This window comes from Salvelinus sp. IW2-2015, linkage group LG4q.1:29, assembly GCF_002910315.2.
Source record: "Salvelinus sp. IW2-2015 linkage group LG4q.1:29, ASM291031v2, whole genome shotgun sequence".
Classification (NCBI taxonomy): domain Eukaryota; kingdom Metazoa; phylum Chordata; class Actinopteri; order Salmoniformes; family Salmonidae; genus Salvelinus; species Salvelinus sp. IW2-2015.
The window spans coordinates 27,110,037-27,127,026 of NC_036842.1; the positions used below are offsets into that span (position 1 = coordinate 27,110,037).

At 44.8% G+C, this 16,990-nt stretch overlaps 1 protein-coding gene across 5 annotated transcripts in view; it reads right to left on the minus strand.

Annotated features, from left to right (window-relative positions):
• Positions 1-336: 336 nt before the first annotated feature.
• The window catches only part of LOC111961759 (AP-3 complex subunit beta-1), a 77,824-nt gene continuing 61,170 nt past the window's right edge, over positions 337-16,990 (minus strand). For all 5 annotated transcript variants that reach the window (XM_070442587.1, XM_070442588.1, XM_070442584.1 and 2 more), the window contains 4 exons: positions 12,820-12,904; positions 12,109-12,206; positions 11,020-11,158; positions 337-1,022 (listed from right to left, as the gene is read on the minus strand). In XM_070442587.1, the coding sequence (XP_070298688.1) occupies positions 869-1,022; positions 11,020-11,158; positions 12,109-12,206; positions 12,820-12,904 (476 nt within the window). In that variant the 3' untranslated portion in view covers positions 337-868. The remainder of the gene's footprint in view (positions 1,023-11,019; positions 11,159-12,108; positions 12,207-12,819; positions 12,905-16,990) is intronic.

Consider the following 16,990-nt stretch of genomic DNA (forward strand, 5'->3'; position numbering starts at 1 on the left):
GTCACACTGCACCACAACCCAACACACACTATGAAGTAACCCTACCCACAAACACACTGGAAAACAACCCGACACACTAACCGAACACACAACGCACCACAATCAAGAGAGACTCATTCAAAACAACCGTCAACAACCATAGTTCACGTTACAGTTTTAATATATTCAGTTATTTTCACCAAAAGTGATACAGACCACATTGATTGATGAACACATTTTTGGTTACCTGGTCTGGGGAGACACAGAGTCTCTGGTCTAGGGAGACACRGAGTCTCTGGTCTAGGGAGACACAGAGTCTCTGGTCTAGGGAGACACAGAGTCTCTGGTCTAGGGAGACACAGAGTCTCTGGTCTAGGGAGACACAGAGTCTCTGGTCTAGGGAGACACAGAGTCTCTGGTCTAGGGAGACACAGAGTCTCTGGTCTAGGGAGACACAGAGTCTCTGGTCTAGGGAGACACAGAGTCTCTGGTCTAGGGAGACACAGAGTCTCTGGTCTAGGGAGACACAGAGTCTCTGGTCTAGGGAGAAACAAGAGTCCTGTTGAAATGAAATGCAGCAGAAACATTGATGCTCATTGCTGACAATAGATTGTCACAGTGTAAAAAAATATGATGAGGTGTGTGTATGAGTGTGTGTACCGTATGAGAGGATGTGTAAGCATGAGAGAAACAATATCAATCTTTTTGCCTGCATGTAAGTGTGTATTTGCGTGACAGAGAATGAAAGAGAGGAAGAAGAATTGAGATTGGGAGACAGAAATAAATGTTGTGTATGTGTGTTTTTGCATGCATGTGTATGAGACCTCTCCATGGCAGCTGTGCATTTCTCCCTGTGTTGGAGGACTGGGGCTAGGGTGCGCTGTAGACTCTAGGCCTGGGCCAGGGCCAGTTTAAGGTCTCGGAGCAGCATGGAGCCCATGACACTCTTCTCTGTGTTGATGGTGATCAGGGCTGTAGACGACTCCCTCAGCTCCACCGTCACCAGCACCACAGCTCCACTACTGGCCGTCTTACCAGCAAACCTACAGGGAACAGGAGATACAAGACTGGGTTACAGCACGAACAGGATAGTGGTTACAGGACTGACTGGATACCAGATACAGGGTTACAGGACTGACTGGATATACAGCGGCAAGAAAAAGTATGTGAACCCTTTGGAAATACCTGGATTTCTGCATAAATTGGTCATAAAATTTGATCTGATCTTCATCTAGGTCACAACAATATACAAACACAGTCTGCTTAAACTAATAACACACAAACAATTATACGTTTTCATGTCTTTATTGAACACAGTGTAAACATTCAGAGTGCGGGGTGGAAAAAGTATGTGAACCCTTGGATTTAATAACTGGTTAACCATCCTTTGGCAGCAATAACCTCAACCAAACGTTTTCTGTAGTTGTGGATGAGACCTGCACAACAGTCAAGAGTAATTTTGGACCATTCCTCTTTACAAAACTGTTTCAGCAATATTCTTGGGATGTCTGGTGTGAACTGCTCTCGAGGTCATGCCACAGCATCTCCATCGGGTTGAGGTCAGGACTCTGACTGGGCCACTCCAGAAGGCGTATTTTCATCTGTTGAAGCCATTCTGTTGTTGATTTACTTCTGTGTTTTGGGTCGTTGTCCTTTTGCATCACCCAACTTCTGTTGAGCTTTGGCGGACAGGTAGCCTAACATTCTCCTGCAAAATGTCTTGATAAACTTGGGAATTCATTTTTCCGTCGATGATAGCAAGCTGTCCAGGCCGAGGCAGCAAAGCAGCCCCAAACCACGATGCTCCCTCCACCATACTTTACAGTTGGGATGAGGTTTTGATGTTGGTGTGCTGTGCATTTTCTTCTCCACACAGTGTTGTGTGTTCCTTCCAAACAACTCAACTGTATTTTCATCTGTCCATAGAATATTTTGCCAGTAGCGCTGAACAACATCCAGGTGCACTTTTTCAAACTTCAGACATGCAGCAATGTTTTTTTGGGACAGCAGTGGCTTCTTCCGTGGTGTCCTTCCATGAACACCCTTCTTGTTTAGTGTTTTACATATCGTAGACTTGTCAACAGAGATGTTAGCATGTTCCAGAGAATTCCGTCTTTAGCTGACACTATAGGATTCTTCTTAACCTCACTGAGCATTCTGCGCTGTGCTCTTGCATTCATCTTTGCAGGATGGCCACTCCTAAGGAGAGTAGCAACAGAGCTGAACTTTCTCCATTTATAGACATTTTGTCTTACCGTGGACTGATGAACATCAAGGTTTTTAGAGATACTTTTGTAACCCTTTCCATCTTTATGCAAGTCAACAACTCTTAATCTTAGGTCTTCTGAAATCTCTTTTGTTCGAGGCATGGTTCACATCAGGCAATGCTTCTTGTGAATAGCAAACTATTTTTTTGTGAGTGTTTTTTATAGGGCAAGGGAGCCCCAACCAACATCTCCAATCTCGTCTCATTGATTGGGCTCCAGGTTAGCTGACTCCAATGAGCTTTTGGAGAAGTCATTAGCCAAGGGGTTCACATACTTTTTCCACCCTACACTGTGAATGTGTAAATTATGTATTCAATATAGACAAGAAAAACACAATCATTTGTGTGTTATTAGTTTAAGCACACTATGTTTGTCTATTGTTGTGACTTAGATGAAGATCGGATCAAATTCGATGACCAATTTATGCAGAAATCCAGGTAATTCCAAAGGGTTCACATACCCTGTCTTCTACAGTGGCAAGAAACAGTAACAGTACCAACTAAATACAGGAATGACTAGATACAAGGTAACATGAATTATGATAATACACATTTAGTCTTTCAGTCTAGGGTGGCACTAAGTTTAGGGATGTAAGTTAAGGTTGCATAGCTGACCTATAACTTCATGAAATTAACAACCAATGTGTGTTTCAGCTGCCTATACTCTTAAAGGAAGAATCCACTCATTCCTTTAATTTACAGTGTTAAATAACATTAATATGTGTGAACAATATTTTTTTGTGAACAAATGTAGCATTTTGGCATTATAATAAGGTTGGTGGCAACATGGAAAAGCGTTGTGGAAATCTGTTGCTGCTCAAGTCCACTACAAAATCCACAATGCAATGCTCTTTCTATGGGCTGGCTAGCTACACACAATAATACCAAAGACAATATCAGCATGTAACGGAGCTAAAATCAACAAAAAAAGAAACGTCCTCTCACTGTCAACTGCATTTATTTTCAGCAAACTTAACATGTGTAAATATTTGTATGAACATAAGATTCAACAACTGAGACATAAACTGAACAAGTTCCACAGACATGTGACTAACAGAAATTGAATAATGTGTCCCTGAACAAAGGGGGGGGTGTCAAAATCAAAAGTAACAGTCAGTATATGGTGTGGCCACCAGCTGCATTAAGTACTGCAGTGCATCTCCTCCTCATGGACTGCACCAGATTTGCCAGTTCTTGCTGTGAGATGTTACCCCACTCTTCCACCAAGGCACCTGCAAGTTCCCGAACATTTCTGGAGGGAATGGCCCTAACCCTCACCCTCCAATCCAACGGGTCCCAGATGTGCTCAATGGGATTGATATCTGGGCTCTTCGCTGGCCATGGCAGAACACTGACATGCCTGTCTTGTAGGAAATCATGCACAGAACGAGCAGTATGGCTGGTGGCATTGTCATGCTGGAGGGCCATGTCATGATGAGCCTGCAGGAAGGGTACCACATGAGGGAGGAGGAGGTCTTCCCTGTAACGCACAGCGTTGAGATTGTCTGCAATGACAACAAGCTCAGTCCGATGATGCTGTGACACAACGCCCCAGACCATGACGGACCCTCCACCTCCAAATCGATGCCGCTCCAGAGTACAGGCCTCGGTGTAATGCTCATTCCTTCGACGATAAACACGAATCTGACCATCACCCCTGGTGAAACAAAACCACGACTCGTCAGTGAAGAACACTTTTTGCCAGCCTTGTCTGGTCCAGCTAAGGTGGGTTTGTGCCCATAGGCGACATTGTTGACGGTGATGTCTGGTGAGGACCTGCCTTACAACAGGTCTACAAGCCCTCAGTCCAGCCTCTCTCAGCCTATTGCGGACAGTCTGAGCACTGATGGAGGGATTGTGAATTCCTGGTGTAACTCGGGCAGTTGTTGTTGCCATCCTGTACCTGTCCCGCAGGTGTGATGTTCAGATGTACCGATCCTGTGCAGGTGTTGCTACACGTGGTCTGCCATTGCGAGGACGATCAGCTGTCCCTCCTGTAGCGCTGTCTTAGGCATCTCACAGTACGGACATTGCAATTTATTGCCCTGGCCACATCTGCAGTCCTCATGCCTCCTTGCAGCATGCCTAAGGCATGTTCACGCAGATGAGCAGGGACCCTGGGCATCTTTCTTTTTGTGTTTTTCAGAGTCAGTAGAAAGGCCTCTTTAGTGTCCTACGTTTTCATAACTGTGACCTTAATATCCTACCGTCTGTAAGCTGTTAATGTCTTAACGACCGTTCCACAGGTGCATGTTCATTAATTGTTTATGGTTCATTGAACAAGCATGGGAAACAGTGTTTAAACCCTTTACAATGAAGATCTGTGAATTTATTTTAGATTTTTACAAATTATCTTTGAAAGACATTGTCCTGAAAAAGGGAGTTAAGTTAGTGCAATTTGTTTAGGCAATTTTACAGCTATCAATTTAGGAGTCTACAATCTCACCATGTTGGGACGGCAGGTAGGCTAGTGGTTAGAGCTTTGGGCCAGTAACTGAAAGGTTGCTAGATCGAATCCCAGAGCTGACAAGGTAAAAATCGGTCGTTCTGCCACTGAACAAGGCAGTTGCCCATGCTACGTCAATGGGCCGCGCGGTGCATTCTGGGCAATTCTGGTACAAGGATCGCTCTACTTCAAGGAGTGAATGTGAGTCTATTGGGTGCTAGCTCAAAAACCCAATATTAGCATGAATTTCATCAACATTCTTGTTGATGAAATTCATGCTAATATTGCATTACAAATCTTTACAAATCTTTTCCGAAATGTGAGATAATTAACATGCTATCTGTAGTATCGTATAGCTTTGGAATCGTGACATTATGTACTTTAGAGGAAAATAGACACGTTTCTCGACATATACACTGACTTTGAGAAGGGATTGCGTGGCGATTAGCTTAGCAATCGCGTGACACAGCATGACAACGTGAATGCAATTGGTCGAAAGTCTGCTGGGTGGGGTGTTATACGTTCCTTATTTCATCTGATTCCCATCTCCTTTCTATAATATCTCTGGCAACTGCACCATGCAATGCACCCTGGACTAAAGTGTCAGACAAACAGGAAAAATGTGCTAGACCAACCGTTAAGTTAGACATTTCTCGAGGAAGGAATATCACAAAATTATGATCAATGGCTCATTCGAGAGAAGACATCCTTCCAAGTTATGACATCAGACAGTATTCAAATCTGACATGTATGAGACGTTTTTGCGATCTAAATGTCGTATTCCTATTAACTTCCAGTGTAGTGAAAGTGACTTTATCACAGTGCTACGTCATACTGGCCAGATTTCTGCCTGCGTGAACGGCAATAACTCAGATACACATGAAAACTGAAATTACCCAGGGAATCGATAGAACATCACTCAGAGATGCACAAAAACAATATAACATTCGAAATGGCTGAAACTTTCCTTTAACACACACCAAGCAGGCCCTCATAAATCCTCCATTAATACAATTCCCAAACACTACAAATCATGTAATTACCCAGCATTAGTGAGGGGGTGTCAGAGAGAGGGAGAGAGAGAGAGAGATAGCCAGTCTATTATCCAGCTGACTAAAAAGCCATTAAGGAGGAGACACACTCCTTTTGTCAATCAAACATTCACCCCCTTTCCCCAGAGAGAGCAATAGAGAGTGTGTGTGGGGGGACCCTCCCTCCCCCAGGAGAATTCTCAGCAGCCCGGTTTCCTAGGATACGAGCCCCACAGACAGGGGGACTAAAATGGGGCACACATGGTGCCCATTGAGGGTGCTAACAAGAGCCAGGCAGCGGGCCTGACCCGGGGTGACCCAACCCCTCTTTAGGGTGACAGGCCTGTGCTGGGCCCCCTTCTCCCTCTTCCCTGTCCCCTCTGGTGCCCCACGTGGCTGACAGGCTGACACCACCCAGCCATCTGCCTCCGTTTAGCACTACATCCCTGGGACAAAGGCCCCCCGTGGACCCCTGGTTAGGCCTGACAAATACCTCACAAAGACCCGCTCTTAGAACTGACAAGCAGCCCTCCCTCAGGCCTGGCAATACCTCAGTGAAGAGGAGAGGAGCCCCCCACAGCAGATAGAGAAGGCTCAGAGCATGTTAGGAACAGGCCTGTAGACAGGACCAGGGGCCACTGGGCTGGCTCTGTCTCTGGGTACAGCTAAACAACACCCCCACCAACTAACACCCTATGGGATAGGGAGGAGGACACACCCTATGGGATAGGGAGGAGGACACACCCTATGGGATAGGGAGGAGGACACACCCTATGGGATAGGGGGAGGACACACCCTATGGGATAGGGAGGAGGACACACCCTAATGGGATAGGGAGGAGGACACACCCTATGGGATAGGGAGGAGGACACACCCTATGGGATAGGGAGGAGGACACACCCTTATGGGATAGGGAGGAGGACACCACCCTATGGGATAGGGAGGAGGACACACCCTATGGGATAGGGAGGAGGACACACCCTATGGGATAGGAGGAGGACACACCCTATGGGATAGGGAGGAGGACACCCATGGATAGGGACGGAGGAACACCTATGGTATAGGGAGGAGGACACACCTATGGGATAGGGAGGAGGACACACCCTATGGGATAGGGAGGAGGACACACCTTATGGGTATAGGGAGGAGGACACACCCTATGGGATATGGGAGGAGGACACACCCTATTGGGATAGGAGGAGGACACACCCTATGGGATAGGGAGGAGACACACCTATGGGATAGGGAGGAGACACACCCTATGGGATAGGGAGGAGGGACACACCTATGGGATAGGGAGGAGGAACACACCCTATGGATAGGGAGGAGGACACACATACTGTGCACACACACAACAGTGTGTCTGGCTTGTGGCTCTGGGAGCAGCTAAATTACCATCAACAGAGGAGAGGGGTTTTATCAGGCAGCTCTCAGTCCTCTCAGACTTAATTAAAATATTAGCCACTTCAACAGGACACACTCCACTGAAAACACCACTAATCCCTCTGTCCTTCATTCTACCCCTCCACTCTTTTCATTCTACCCTCCACTCTTTCCATTCTACCCTCCACTCTTTCTATTTTCTCTTCTCGTTTAGCAAATGTGTAGGCCTAAATATGTCATTTTTCAAATATACCAATCTAACGACTCCAATCTAAAAGCTCCGGCTACCAAAAACAGAGCTTTAGATATGTTTAAAAAAACTGCTAACGATCATTTTAAAAGCCCTACCAGCCACTGTGTCCTGTGCTATAACTCTTTCCACGTAAGCTGCCTGAGATGTGTGGTCACTGTGGCTTAAGGATTTAGGGATGGTGGGGGGGTATCTCTCGCTCTCTCTTCAGGCCAGAAAACAGTATGTTTGATTTGTCACTGGTTGGTGTGCTTTAAGTGTCTCTGTGAGTGTGTTACTTCTGTGTAGGTCTGTCTGGTTGGTGCATGGTGAAACATTTTATCCTATAGTTCTGAGCTGTAGGCTCTGGGCAGGATTCTCCCTGGTTTGATTTCACCGAGGACTAGAGGACACACACTGAGGTGACAACACACCACTCATAAAAAAAAAAAAAAAACGTAACGGGGCACAGTGAAGCCCCGAGGAGCATCCATTTAACAAACCAGATGTGAGCCCAAAATCACACACAACCCACACACACACACACACACACACACACACACACACACACACACACACACACACACACACACACACACACACACACACACCAACACAACAGCACACACACACACACTAGGGGTGATAGTGGTCCTAACCAGGTCATTGGTATGCCCATGCTCTCCCCAGGCAGGAGTGAGAGGGGCTAAACACTGGATTAATTGCAGCGTATGAAAAGAAAAGCAAACGATAACCCCCGGACTTAGAGAGGAGGGATTGGCATCGATCGGCAGACTGCTGCTAAGCATCACTCTCCAATTATGTGTGATTCTCCTCAGTGGAAAGAACCTCTCCCTGATGCCATCTGCCTCCAGTACACCTCCAACACCCCACCATGCAAACACTAAGTGGGCTTCACCTTTACATTCAACCTCAGGCTGGGTCAGGAAGAACAAGGATCAGTCTGCCACCCACCACAACCGACTGGCTGCACGAGAGACGTTACTGGATTGGATTTATGTAGAGCTTTTCCAGCACTTTACATTATATGAATATTCAACCAAAAATTCCAGAAAAACATTCAAGCAAACATTTGAAGTAAACATGAATGGTGTTTTGACTGGTCCGACATATAGCGGCTGCCTGGTAGACAACACTAACAGGCCCTGGCTGGTTAAAGCCATTAATGCAGCAGCATGCGCCCATCAACCCCACACTGAGCTGAGCTTAACTGGGCTTCACTGGCCATGTGGTCAGATGAGTGTCCAAGACCAAGTGTCCTTCAGCAGGGTGGTCAGATCAGACCAGCTACAGCCAGATGGGTACTGCTATTAACCCCTATTAGAGAGCAGTACATTTCCCAGAACACCGCCATACGGACACTGAGTGACCACACTGCAGCCCATATGAACACTGATGACCACTAGAGAGGGAGGTAGAGGTGTGTGTGTGTTGACCACTACACAACAGGGGGAGATGAAGGGATAAAGAACACTTCACAAGGACAGTATACAGATGTGTTAACTAATGCAGAGTTGGGGATTGGGAAGAGAGAAGACTGACACTCAAACACAGACATTGTTAGCAGTGTCATTGGATATGTTCATAACCATTGCTACTTCTGTTATAATTGTTATTATTTGGTGGCACATTCAACAATAAAGCTCACAAACCCACTAAAAACAAAATAATAAAAAACAAATAAATATTATTAAGCCTAAAAGCGCTTTGGGCTGCAATTTGTTCGTATTATAGGTGATAATCAAATAATGATTTTTACGAGTAATAAAATTATGGGATAAAATACTGAACATCCTCATTAATTTAAGACTAATAGAACAAAAAGTATATTTGCATTTAACTCCATTTCAGTCATCACCAAATGGAAATAAAATTGGATATATAAATATGTTATATTGAAGCAAAGTAAACACACATCTTAAAATTCACTTTTAAAAATGAAGGTCTCTAACCAACCAATGCATACAAATACGATCACATTTGCTTTCAAACGGAGTGAAAAATAGAGCAGATTTATTCTATTCCCCCTGTTTAGACACAAACAAGAACAGCTTTTTCTACATTTTCTTTTCTGCTTGATTTATTGCCAGCCTCCTTTCCATCAATCTATTGGGCTGTATTGAGGTGGTTAGGTTTTCCTCCGTTAGTAAGGGCAGCTTGTAGAGAGTAGCAGTGCTGCACCCTGCTGGTGATGAACAGGACTGCATGGCTGAGAGGGAGAAGAGGTGCACTATACACCCATGTGCACATGCGCACAAACCAAAGAACCTGATATGCAGCTAGCATTCTTCCTTCAATTATTCTAATAGCCACAATATCAAATGTAATATAATATTGTGGCTAATACCACCACACAATATAAACATGATACCATGTAAGATCATCACTTCAAGGCTGAACCCTGACCTCCAGGGAGAGCGCCTCATTTGTGTGCTGGTGCCCAGGCAGGAGAGGCCTGTCCCTAGGGAGGAGGAGAGGGGGTCCTAGTGGAGTTCACCTCCATCACAGTAACATTAATGCAGTGTGACCTCCACAATGAGCTCTCAGTGTGTGTCTCCCCTCACATCGATCCTTCCTGTGTGCATTTGTGTCAACACTGGTCTGTGTGTGTGTGTGTGTGTGAGAGAGATAAAGAGTGTGCACTAGTAGTTGTGCAGCATCAATATAACCCCACCTATGAGATACCTCTTCGGTACTTTCAGATCTCAAGAAAACCGTGGACGGCTCCACCTAACCTAACTTCCAGTACACCTATCTGACTCCTTCAGATGTGCAGAAGGGGAGGCTGCTAGCTCAGGGGTCGTCTTTGGACCAGGTCCATGTCATCATTGCGAGACCAGAGGAGAGCGTGTCGTCATTAAAGGACAGTGAGGAGAGTGTAGCTTCCTCCCCAGCCGTCAGCCAGCCAGCCAGGCAGCAGAGAGAGATTGATAGCCCAGAGTCATTTGTCCTATTGGTTATTCTAAATGAAGTATGGGCTTATTGGAGGCAGGCCTCTCCCACCGGCTAACATTGATTTCCACTCACTCTCCTCTCCTCCACTCCTCCCAGCTCCCTGTAACCTTGTGCTAGTGTCTCATTCCTCCTCTTTCTTTTTCCTTCTCTCCATCTCTCCCTTTCTCCCCCTTGGTTTTTCTATCCCCTTCTGTTTATCCCCTGTCCTCCCTCTCTCCCCCTAAGATCCCTTATTTTCAGACAGTTGGATAGACAGGGAGGGAGGTAGAGACAAAGTAAAAGAGGGACAAAGTGGGAGACAGATGGAAAGATAGGAGAGACAGAAAGAGGGACAAAGAGGAAGTGAAAGAGAGACAGGTGAGGAAACGGAGAGAGAGAGCAGGAGAGAGATAGATGGAGGGGTAATTATCCGTCAGGTGTGTGTGTGTGCGTGACGGAGAAGGAAGCTCATTAGCACACCCTGTGTACACCAATTACACAGCAAGACTTCACACACACCGTTCTCTAGGCATTCCCCTGGCAGAGCCGTCTCAGGCAGGGACACACACAGATAGTCATACACATACGTGCAAAGCAGAGCCGAAAAAACAAACACACACACACACACACGTTTGTTTTACTATCGTTGTGGGGACCAAACAATTCATTCCCATTCAAAATGCCAGTCCCTAACCTTAAATAGCCACACAAAAAACAAAAACACACACACCTGTGGACATTGTCTTGACCGGATGGAACCACTCCCAGGTTGGCCACGGTTGCCACTGGTCTGCTGATTGGTTGGCTGGTCATGTTCTCTGCTGCCATGGTGATGGTTGCCGAGCTCTCGTTCATGCCCAGCAGTTTACCTGATTGGGTGAGAAACAGTTAAGTGAAATGATGCACTCACATCACATCTAGAGGTTGCTTTGCAGGTGCGCTGGAGAATAATATTCATTGACTGCACTCAATACCCGGTGACACACAGCCAGCACACTCTCCTCATTCTGACAGATGACAGGAAATGAACATAGTGCTTGAGAGCTTGACTGTGTGGAAGATGAAGAAAGAAAGTGCACCCAACATGCCAGAAATAGTTTTTAATGAGGACTGGAGTGAATGGCAGAGGGAGGGATGGAGGCAGGTTAGAGTGAGTGGTGTGTGTGTGTGGGGACACACACTACTCCATTCAGGTCAAAATAACAAATCTGTTTAAAGACCGCCTAAAGAGAAGGAAAGTTGTTCAGTTTAAAGAATCTTCTTTAAAAAGAGAGGGGTGGGTTAAATCTAGCCTTTGTCTCCTCTTCTCCCTGATTGCTGTGAGGAGTAGAGATCAGAATACGAATCTAGTGAATGAAGATTCATTAATGAATTAACCAGACGAGGAAGGCATTAGTAGACACTTAGAGAAGAGTGGTGGCCTACATACCACATTCTCTCAACAGCTCTCCTCGGTGTGTGTATGTGAGTGTGTGTGTTTACAAGATATTTCAGCCACTCTTGGAGGACCATTGAAGTTGAATGGAAAATGTATCTTTATTATGACGCATTTCTGCATTAAAGCCTCCATAAAAAGCAGGCCTGTATTATTGGCATCACTTATGAAGCCATTAACAACAAACTGCCTTTGTTGCTGCTTTGACTGGTCTGACTACAGCACACGGCTCAGTAGCACTTTTTTTTTAACAGTGACTTATCCTAAACACCATGAAATACGGAGTGATTGGTCATGTTGATGATAATGTAGATAATGTTTAGTCTGACTGTGTAAGATAATGATTATGATATTTTTTGTAGTTAACGCGGTATGAAAGCTCACCTTGCTCCTTGCGGAAGTCCAGTTCGGTCATGGTGATGGGCAGGAAGAGTTCCCCTATGGCAGGCTGGATGGACACACTGAAATGGTCCTCCTTTGTACTGATGGACAAACAGGACAACAGTGAGTGTCGAAGGGCCACAACTATGTTACTGTGTTATGTTTCTGTCTGTGTGTATAATAGTACTGTAGTGTTTTGCAATATACCTAATAACAAAATCAAGCTACCGGTAATGCTCAAAAAAATTGAAATTAGGGGTGTGTATGTGACATTTTCTCTTTTCTGATTGCCATACAAAACAAACTGGGTGATTGGCATTTTGGCACGGATTGATTTGCTCTGTCCCCCCCAAAATTCTGATCAGCCTATTGATCAGCGAACGGAGCAGAGCAGAAAGGTGGTGGCATAGACTGCTGTTCTGTTCTGCTCTGGGAAGTCAGAGCAGAGTTCATTAATGAGGGGGATAATTGTTATCTCTGAAACAGGATCAATGGTGGGTGATGCCTCACCTGGGAGTCAGGTCAGAGAGGAGAGGAGGAAGAGGGGGGGTAGAGAAGAGATGGAGATAACAGACCGGAAAAGGGGAGTTTTCTTCTACAGCTAGAAGAAAAGCAAGTTAGGGATAGAAGGAGGAGGAAGAAGAAGAGGAGGGAGAAGAGGAAGAGAGCCATAGCTGTTTCAGCCTCACTGTGTATAAAGACAGGGTATCTTACCACAGCTGGAAGTTGGCTGCTTGTGTTGAGTCGTTGAAGTCGATGCCCATGAAAACAGTCACTGAGGCCTCTGGCTCCAGAGACTCTGAGAACAGAGAAGAGGAGGATGAGAGGAAGAGAGGAGTGAGTGAAAAGGGCAGAGAGGGAGGATGGGGGCAGAAGTGAGAGAAGAGGAGGAAAGGAAGAGAGGAATGAGTTACAAGGGCAGAGGGGAGGGAGAGGGCAGAAGAAGAAAGGGAAGAGAGGAAGAAAGAAGTGAGTGACCAGAACAGATAGCGAGGGAGTGGTCAAAGGAAGAAGAGAGAGATGGAAGAGGGAAGACAAGAGAGGAAGAGAGTGACAAGGGAGGGGGCAGAATGAGAGAGAGGAGGGCATTAGAGTGGAACAGACAGACAGGCATGCAGACAGACACTACTTGTGTTTTCTACTTCACAAAGCCAGGCCACTGCGTGTGAGAAATCCATCTTTCAATCTCATCCTCCGCAACAACGAAACCAAAAAAAGAATAGCCTATTTCCAAAACAACAGGATTGTCAAAGAGAACGTCAGGGTATGAAGGGAGAGTGAAGGAGAGGAAAAGAGAGAGAGACAGAGAGGGAGGAGATGGCTATGTATAAAGTAGGACAAGAGAGAGGGATGAGAGAGAGATGAGGAAGGAAGAGAAGGAGAAAGACATGGAGCAGAGAGATCTGTGAGGTAGAGAAAGTAAGAAGGATGAGGATGAGGGAGAAAGAGGCCTAGAAGAGACAGATCGACAGAGTCATCCTCTATGCTCTCCTGAGCAGCCCTGTGTTTCTCTGTGGAGTGGAGGTGTTTTAGCGTGGAACTCTGTTTCACACAGAGGAGGACCCTGGACACCAGAGGCCAGACACTAAAAACAGAGACATCAAACACTCCTCTTATCAACACTCCTGCCTCAAAGGTGCTTTATGTCACCCCTCTTTCTCTCTCTTCCTTTTGCCCCATCTCTTTAACTTCTTCCCTCATCTCACTCTTTTTCTCCTCCTCATCCCCCTCTACATTTTAGCTTTGAGAGGAAGGTGGACTTTACTACAGTAGATGAATACATGTAGATGCAGGTGTGGAAGCGGCAGATATGTTGAAAGACATTGTGAGCCATGCTACTGTAGGAACAGTGCTCTGTATCATTTATTTTTAAGACATTGTGATAGAGTAAGGTATTTCTTCCGCATTCACTTTCTCCTGCTCAATTTGAAAACCGAACTCGCCACACAAACACCACACACACACACACACACACACACACACACACACACACACACACACACACACACACACACACACACACACACACACACACACACACACACACACACCACACACACACACACACACACACACACACACACACACACACACACCAAACTCAATCGATCCCAATTACCCAGTGTTTGGCAGCCTGAGTTCCTTCAATGCCCAATCAATCCACAGCCAATTGAAGCTTTTAACGTGCTTGAGCGCACACCACTTTTCTTTTTTCATCTCTTCTTTTGCTTTTCTTTGATGTCTGCAGGGAGAGTTGGCCCAGAGGTGTGTGTGTGTGTTATGAATGGAGATATTCGCTAATCAATATGGCCTCCCAGGGATTATGTGGATTAATACGCCCAATCTCAGCTATAGAAGATTATAATAGAAAACAAGGTCTTGATGGTTTCCTATCATATAGGCTTATAGTCCTCCATAGTATAATGACCTACTAATACAGGGTCTGGAGTGACCAGCAGAGCACCTATTTTAAAATGTCACGGAACATAAGAGGCCTCATATAGAATTGTAAGAAAGAGAGGTCATACCTGTATGTGCAAATGAATTCGTTTTACATTAAAATCATTAGGTCCTGGATGGCAGTGTAATGCAGGGTAGTTAAGGCCTTTCCCTCGATATTGGCGTAATACGTAACCTGGATGATGTTTCTGGCTCTCTCGCTCTGGTGGGAGGAGCTATAGGAGGACGGGCTCATTGGAATGGCGGGAATGGAATTAATGGAAGGAGTCAAACATGTGGTTTTCATATGTTTGATACATTTACATTTAAGTCATTTAGCAGACGCTCTTATCCAGAGCGACTTACAAATTGGAAAGTTCATACATATTCATCCTGGTCCCCCCGTGGGAATTGAACCCACAACCCTGGCGTTGCAAGCGCCATGCTCTACCAACTGAGCCACACGATACCGCTCCATATATTCCATTCCAGCCATTACAATGAGCCCGTCCTAAATACACAGTGTACAAAACATTAAAAACACCGTCGTTGTAATATTGAGTTACATCAACACTGATTGAAGTGGATTTGTGACATCAGTAAGGAATCATAGCTTTCATCTGGTCAGTCTCATTGAAAGAGCTGATGTTCTTATTGTTTTGTACACTCAGTGTACACCCTCGACTTATTCCACATTTTATTGTGTTACAAAGTGGGATTAAGATGGATTTAATAGTCATTTTTTAAATCAACGATCTACAAAAAATGTCATGTCAAAGTCGAAGAAAAATTCTAACATTTGTAAAAGAATATCATGAAAAATAAAAAGGTTGATTAGATAAATATTCAACTCCGAGTCAATCAATACATGTTAGAGTCACCGTTGGCAGTGTTTACAGCTGTAAATCTAAGCGCTTCCCACACCTGGATTGTGCAACATTTTCTCATTATTCTTTTCAAGATTCTTCAAGCTCTGTCAAATTGTTTGTTGATCATTGCTAGACAACCATTTTCAGGTCATAGATTTAAGTCAAAACTGTAACCCGGCCAGTCAGGATCATTCACTGTCTTCTTGGTAAGCAACTCAAATGTAGTTTTGGCATTGTTTTTTAGGTTGTTGTCCTGCTGAAAGGTTCCTGGTGGAAAGCAGGTTTTCCTCTAAGATTTTGCCTGTGCTTAGCTCCATTCCGTAAATGTTTTATCCTGAAAACTCCCCAGTCCTTAACGATTGATATCAAACATACCCATAACATGATGCAGCCATCACTATGCTTAAAAATTTTGAGAATGGTACTAAGTAATGTGCCGTATTGGATTTCCTCCAAACATAACACTTTGTATTCAGGACTAAAAGTTAATTGCTTTGCCACATTATTTGCAGTATTACTTTAGTGACTTGTTGCAAACAGGATACATGTTTTAGAATAGTTTTATTCTGTCCAGGCTTCAGTCTTTTCACTCTGTCATTTAGGTTAGTATTGTGGATTAACTACAATGTTGTGGATCCATCCTCAGTTGTCTCCTATCACAGCCATTAAACGATGTAACTGTTTTAGTCACCATTGGCCTCATGGTGAAATCCCTGAGCGGTTTCCTTCCTCTCTGGCAAATGAGTTAGGAAGGACACCTGTATCTTTGTAGTGACTGGGTGTATTGATACACCATCCAAAGCGTAATTAATAACTTCACATGCTCAAAGGGGATTTTCAATGTCTGTTTTTATTATTTTTACCCATCTACCAATAGGTGCCCTTCTTTGCGAGGCATTGGAAAACCTCCCTGGTCTTTGTGGTTGAATCTGTGTTTAAAAATTCCCCGCTCGACTGAGGACCTTACAGATAATTGTATGTTTGGCGTACAGAGATGAGGTAGTAATAAAAAAAATGATAAAAACTATTATTGCACACAGAGTGAGTCCATGCAACTTATTCTGTGACTTGTTAAGCAAATGTTTACTTGTGAACTTAATCAGCTTCTTGGTATGCCACACCTGTCAGGTGGATGGCTTATCTTGGCAAAGGAGAAATGCTCACTAACAGGGATGTAAACACATTTGTACACAATTTTAGAGAAATACATTTTTGTGCGCATGGAACATTTCGGGGAATTTTATTTCAGCTCATGAAACCAACACTTTACACGTTGCGTTTATATTTTTGTTTAGTGCATATACACTACATGGCCAAAAGTATGTGGACACGTGCTCGTCGAACATCCCAAAATCATGAGCAATAATATGGAGTTAGTCCCCCTTTGCTCCTCTGACAGCCTTCACTCTTCAGGGAAGGCTTTCCACTATATGTTGGAACATTGTTGCGGGGACTTGCTTCCATTCAGCCACAAGAGCATTAGTGAGGTTGGGCACTGATATTAGTCCTGGCTCGCAGTCGGTGTTCCAGTTCATCCCAAAGGTGTTCGATGGATTTGAGGTCAGGGCTCTGTGCAG